General features: G+C 42.6%; 1 protein-coding gene across 1 annotated transcript in view; it reads left to right on the top strand.

The window, feature by feature from the left end:
• Window positions 1-5534: 5534 nt before the first annotated feature.
• The window catches only part of ca10a (carbonic anhydrase Xa), a 338819-nt gene continuing 337469 nt past the window's right edge, over window positions 5535-6884 (top strand). Inside the window, exon 1 of the mRNA XM_063482203.1 lies at window positions 5535-6118. Coding sequence (XP_063338273.1) covers window positions 6058-6118 — 61 coding nt within the window. The 5' untranslated portion in view covers window positions 5535-6057. The remainder of the gene's footprint in view (window positions 6119-6884) is intronic.

Here is a 6884-nt window from a genome sequence, read left to right as displayed (position 1 = left end):
AGCATTTCCACAAAGGTAAGTGTTTTGTGGTAGTTAATACGTCTTAATTGGCGCTGAACAGAAATCATCGCGCTATGCTCCTTTGTTTATTGTGGCTGTGTGTAATGTTTGCTGTCTTTTGTAGGCAAACCAGCCTACGAAATGCTGGAATGCGATCCAGACTGGGCATATAATATGTTATATATAATAACTGCCATGTACGATTACAGCATACAATATTATTGTCACTGCTACATTTCTGTAATGCGTACCAGAAATTATTTCCACTACTAATTAATTACCGTTGAGCTCAAAGGTCCTATTAATAAACGGTTAACGAATGTGTATTTATGAAGACGATTTGTGAGACTGGTAAACTTACCTTTGTTTGTACGATGGTCTTTCGTTCTACACGGTGCATTTCAGAGTCCTGTACCCATCCGTCGGTAAACTGTACCTGGGCTTGTTGCAGTGACCTGAAGTTACTAAAAACTTCATGAGTGTGTGCACTCACTCCAAGAACCGTATAATTATAAATCTGAGCGTGGTGAAAGTTGGGCAGCACGCTAACGTCTTTTGTCCACTCTGTGTGCTCGTAAGGGTCTGACCCTTTCACTCCTTTGATTTTTTTCCTCGTACCTTTTCTTTGCCTTTTCGTCGAGTCTGTCTTTGTACGGTCCGGCATTGTTCTCCTTCGTTTTGTACATTCCTTTTTTGGTGAGGAAAGAAAAAGCAAGACGGTATTGGAACCGGAGAATAAACGTTTTGCGGTGCTGCAAATGCTTGCATTTAATGCGGTACTTTGAATGTTTTGCCACTACCTCCCGGCATGCAATGCGCGAAAGTCACGTGGTCTGTCAATCTCTATAGACCCATTAACAAACGGATCAGACCAACCTTCAGAGAGGTGAGAACATGGCCAGAGGGGGCCATACCTGTTTTGCAAGACTGCTTTGAATGCACAGACTGGGATATGTTTAGAGAAGCTGCTACATAATCAGACACCATGGACCTGGAGGAGTACACAACCTCAGTGACCAGCTACATCAGCAAATGCATTGAGGATGTCACTGTCTCCAAGACCGTCATCACCTATGCCAGGGGTGGGCAATTCCAGGCCCCGAGGGCCGGTGTCCTGCAGGTTTTAGATCTCACCTTGGGTCAACACACCTGAATCACATGATTAGTTCGTTACCAGGCCTCTGGAGAACTTCAGGACATGTTGAGGAGCTAATTTAGCCATTTAAATCAGCTGTGTTGGTTCAAGGACACATCTAAAACCTGCAGGGACACCGGCCCTCGAGGCCTGGAGTTGCCCACCCCTGACCTATGCAAACCATAAAGCCTGGTTCTCTGCAAGGCTACGCAACCTAATGAAAATCAGAGACTCTGCCTTTAAGTCCAAAAATAGAGAAGCTTACACTACAGCCAGAGCAGACCTATCACGGGCCATCAAAGAGGCAAAGCGGCAGTATGCAGATAAGATCAACACACATTTCACAAGTACAAAGGACACTCGGCGCATGTGGCAAGGCATCCAAACAATCAGGGGCTACAAGCCAACACCTCCATCATGCAGCAGTGATCCCTCTCTGCCAGACCAGCTAAATGACTTCTTTGCACGTTTTGAGGCAGAGAGCAAAGAGCCAGCAAGGAAGATGCTCCCCTCCCCCAATGACCAAGTACTCTGTCTGTCCACAGCAGATGTCAAGATGACACTTCGCAGAGTAAACCCGCGAAAGGCTGCAGGACCTGACAACATACCTGGCCGGGTGCTTCGGGAGTGTGCTGACCAGCTTGCAGGCATCCTCACGGACATCCTAAACACATCACTGAGCTCAGCTGTGGTACCTGCATGCCTCAAAACCACAAAAATCATCCCAGTGCCAAAGAAGTCCACTGTGTCCTGCCTCAATGACTACTGGCCGGTGGCACTTACGCCCATCATCACTAAGTGCTTTGAGAGGCTGGTATTCAGGCACATGAAAACTCAGCTTCCACTGAATCTGGACCTGCTACAGTTTGCTTATTGCCAAAACCACTCCACAGATTATGCCATCTCATCTGCTCTTCACCTTTCTCTCTCCCATCTCGAGAAAAAAGACACTTATGTCAGAATGCTGTTTATTGACTTCAGCTCAGCATTCAACACAGTCATTCCCCAGGAGCTGGTAAAGAAGTTGGACTCACTAGGAATAAACACCTCCCTCTGTAATTGGATCTTGGACTTCCTAACTGACAGGCCCCAGCCTGTCTTCATAGGAAATAAAACCTCCAAAGTCGTCAGACTGAGTACAGGATCGCCGCAGGGCTGTGTGCTTAGCCCACTGCTGTTCACCCTGCTAACACATGACTGTACTGCACAGTACAGCTCAAACCACATCATCAAGTTTGCAGATGACACAACAGTGGTGGGTCTCATCACCAACAATGATGAGTCTGAATACAGAGGGGAGGTACAACAACTGGTGGACTGGTGTCAGAATAACAACCTGTCTCTTAAGACTAAAGAGATGGTTGTTAACTTCAGGAAGACCTCAATGGCCTACACCCCACTGCACATCAATGGATCTGCTGTTGAGATGGTCAACAGTGTGAAGTTCCTGGATGTGCACATATCAGCTGACTTCTCCTGGAACCTGAACACCATCACCATCATGAAGAAAGCCCAACAACGTCTTCACTTTCTTAGGAAACTGAAGAAGGCCAGTCTCCCTCCTCCTATCCTCACATCATTTTACTGGGGAACCATTGAGAGCGTCCTCTGCTGCTACATCACTATCTGGTACGGGAACTGCACCCTCACTGAAAAGAAGTCTCTGCAGCCGATAGTGAGAACAGGAGAGAGGATCATTTCCCTCTCACATCCATCTCCCAACTCTATGTCACATCATCAACTCTATGTCACATCATTCGATGTGCGAACAGTATAGTGAAGGACACTTTCCACCCCTCACATGCACTGTTCTCCCTCCTTCCATCTGGCAGATGGTTTCGCAGCATTTAAAACGGTAACGTCCAGACACTGCAAGAGCTTCTCCCTCCAAGCAGTCAGAGCCCTCAACTCACTAGCACAAAAGGACTGATATAAACATACACCTCTACAAACGCCTTACAATAATCATCAAAAGACAAAAAAACAACAAAAACTACCACAAATCCACTACAAACTGGACCTGGGAACAATATGCATATTTGCACACTCAGTCACATAGTTCTGAACACACACCTAAATTATATTATATTTGCACATTTTGCATTTTGCACGTCTTTGTCATGTCTTGTCAATAATATCCTGACAATAACTTGAAACTGGTATTCAATACCTACTGCACATTCCACTTTGTAGTGTCTCTGTCCTGTCTTTGTTTATCGTACCGTTAATATTGTATAGTTACCATTATAGTATTGTACAGAATTGTATAGTTAGTAAGTAGTACCTTTTTATCCCTTAATTTTTACCGAAACTTAGCATGTTATTTATTTGTAATTCCTAGTTTTATATCTCTTGGAGATATTTCTTTATATATTTATAAATGCACCATGGGGGGCTTAGGGTGCAACAGCATGTCAGTACACTGTATACTGTGCATACTACTGTATTGACAATAAAGCTCTTGAATCTGAATCTGAAGCTAAAGTCAAACTTTATGCTTTCTCCATCTTGAAAGTGATTACATCCTTGCATTACATACTTTAGGTTCATTTTCTGCAGGCAGGTTTCTGAAAGAGAACAGGCGATTTAGAATATAACATGCAGCGTTCTATAGATGGATACATAAAAAAATGAAAAATTACATGTATGTGCTAACTTTCTAAACTCTTGTTACATTTATGATAAATGGATTAGAAAGTAGATAAAACACATTTATGTCGGCCTTGGCTCATTAAAGTCCTTGTCTTTAAATTAACTTTGTCTTTGTATGTTTCAGGTACTGCACTCTCAAAGACTGAATGAACCAGCATTGCAGCCACAGGTCATTGTGAGCATCACAGGGAAGGTTGAAGCCGTCCACTGCACCTGTATGGCCGGAGTCGTGGAGACCTGCAGCCATGTCGCTGCTCTTCTGTTTAAAGTAGAAGCAACAGTGCAGATCCGTGGCACAAGGACTGTTACAGATGAACCTGCATACTGGGTTTTGCCTGGTAACATGACCAAGATACAGCCAGAGGTTGGCCATAAGATGGACTTCTCCTCTTCAGCTGCCCCAAAAAAGGCTCTCGATAAAAACATAAACAGACCATCCGTATTGAAAGGTAAAAGGAACCGTCCTCAAAAAAGAAAAATCCCACCTGCTACTGTGGAGGAGTTGTCACTGCTATTGGATACTTTGCTGGAACACAGTAAAGCTGTGGGTTGTGGGAATGACCCATATTGTTTAGGGGGTCTAGATTTATGCCTGAATTGCACTGCCATGTAAATAATTTGCATTTACTGAATATGTACTGACTGAGTACCACTGTTCAAAAGTTGAATAAAGAAACAAACTAATGTTTGCCTTTTTTTATTTATTTTTTTATTAAAACCACTTTATAGAACATCACATCAGTTATAATGTAGAATCCATGTCATTTATAGTTTACAAATGACAAAATGTTTACACAAAATCATGACAGCGTTTACATGATATCACCCACTACTAACACTACTTAATTTACTGTATCTTTTGAAAAATTACCGCTTAAGTCTTATACAGTACAAGACTTAAGAATATTTAACAAGAGCAAGTTTCATTTTCCCCTGGTTTTACTACCACACTGTTCACCAAAACGCAGCAAACCTTCACCATCTTATCCAGAAGGGTCACCTCTTCATCCTCACATGAAAGAAGTAATCTGATTGGCATGGTGGTATGTTTGAAGCAGGGATTTCGGAGTGCCCCTTGTGTAGAGCGGGAACCCAGTCACGATGTGTTTCATCCATTTCATAGGCTGGTTTGCCTGCAATAATGCCAAATAATTAGCAACTCTATAAATCGAACGTAGTTCTGCAAAATCACTCATTAGGATGTTTGTTCTAATTTGCTGTGACCTCAGAGCGCATCGAAAATGAAACTAATAGGCTATAAAGAGTGATATGAACTCCCACACAGAGTCTTTTATTTCACTGGTATGCCCATAAATTTCTGTGTCTTTGGAATGCAGAGTTGAACATATTCACGTGTAACATTATTGGAAATTATCGGATTATGAGTAAATCAAATATAACTACAAGAGCAACGCACAGAGGAAAAAAGCTTATGGTAGGAATTAAATCTAGGTCAGCTGTTAACAAATTACTTGTATCCACTAGGTCTAAATTTGACTTCCTCTAATTATCATGTATACGTTATAAATTTGCACTAATTTTGCTGGAATGCTGTCATCGTAAACTCACGAGTGCCTGTTTTATAGAAATGTATTTTTTCCTCACATCTTCAGATTTCCAACACCTTGATTAAGTTCTGTGTGCATGATTGAAAATACACAAGCGCCGATAAGCGAGTACTTTTATTTTGTGAACTGTTACCGGAAGTCATGTTGTTATTGGGTTAAACTTGGCACTGGTCCCTTGCGGTGACGGGGAGAAGTCTCGATCGGAAGCTCAGCACCTGGCGATGCGAGTTCACAGAGTTGTGAGGCGTCTCCAGGTGTTACACGGATCCCGACGCTGTCCCACCAGTCATTAACCCAGGCTTTTCCCCCTGTATTTTACGCCCGATACACAGAATTTCCTGAAGCGATCATATGCGATTTTATGTGGTAATAAGTGGATGTCCGCTGTGTGAAACAGCACCGGATGGATGGAAGGATGTGGCCGTTCCATGGCGCACTGGAGTAATAATACAGTGAACTGACGAAGGATCGCTACAGTTTGGCTTTTCTCTTTCTTTTTACCTATCTTTGGAATCTGGTGGGAACGTGCAGTGTTTATTCCTAAGGCTTTAATCGCCTGTTATGTGCCTGGTGAGGAAAATACCCAGTGGAAGAGGTACAGCAGGATCCGACGTAAAGGCACAGAGCATCTGAAAAAGCTTCGTTTTCTCATTTGTTTGTTTTTTATGCTGGTGCGTAATGTACGTGGAATGAAGACAGAGAATGGATATAATTTGGGAGATACTGATCATTCTTCAAGCTAATTTTATTGTTTGTATATCAGGTGAGTTGTGGGTATATTTAAAAAAAACAGTTCATCAATGAATTATCTGGAACTTTTTTTCCCGAAATTCTGTCTGATATGGGTGAGATTTGGTTTATCAAACTAATGTGCAGGAAATGGCCAGGTGGAGCGGGACGCATCAGAATGCACTCTAGTTTGTGCGCCTGGCGAGAATCATTCTCGTTGTTTCTCTCTTTGCTCACCTATACATACCTCTTCGCGTGTATGTGACCGTTTATGTGGGACTCAAAAACAGAGAAGGTATCGCCTCCAGCAACTGATGCGCAGTCTTTTGACGCACGCATAACGCGAGATTGACTTTTTTTTTCTTTTTTCTTTTTGGTCACTCGATGGATGCATTGCACAAGAACTCCCACAGTCTCTCCTCACCTGTCCTTTCCAGTTTATGTGAAGTCTCTAGGCTCCAGAAACAGTTCACTTAGAGTTATTGTCACACAAAGCTGTTATGCGCACCACTGAGTGCGCTGCAGTCTACATTATGAGGAGCAGATTTGGGGCTGTAGGTCATGCAGCAGATGTACCTAAGCTTTCGGCGCTTGCCGATGGAGCGAAGCTTTTACTCTCGCTCAGGTTTCAAGCAAATACAGGAGTTCAACGCCCATTTCTATACTCCGTACCTAATAGAGCACGTTTCTTCTTTTACCGATATGTTAAAAGCACTTTGATAATTAAAAAGAAAGAATTGTGGCCTTTTTTGTCTTTAAAATTCTAAATTTGTCCAAATTTACCCGTAAGATTTTAGAAC

This window comes from Pelmatolapia mariae, linkage group LG8 (assembly GCF_036321145.2).
Source record: "Pelmatolapia mariae isolate MD_Pm_ZW linkage group LG8, Pm_UMD_F_2, whole genome shotgun sequence".
In the NCBI taxonomy this organism is placed as follows: Eukaryota; Metazoa; Chordata; class Actinopteri; order Cichliformes; family Cichlidae; genus Pelmatolapia; species Pelmatolapia mariae.
This window is presented reverse-complemented; position numbering and strand designations above follow the sequence as displayed.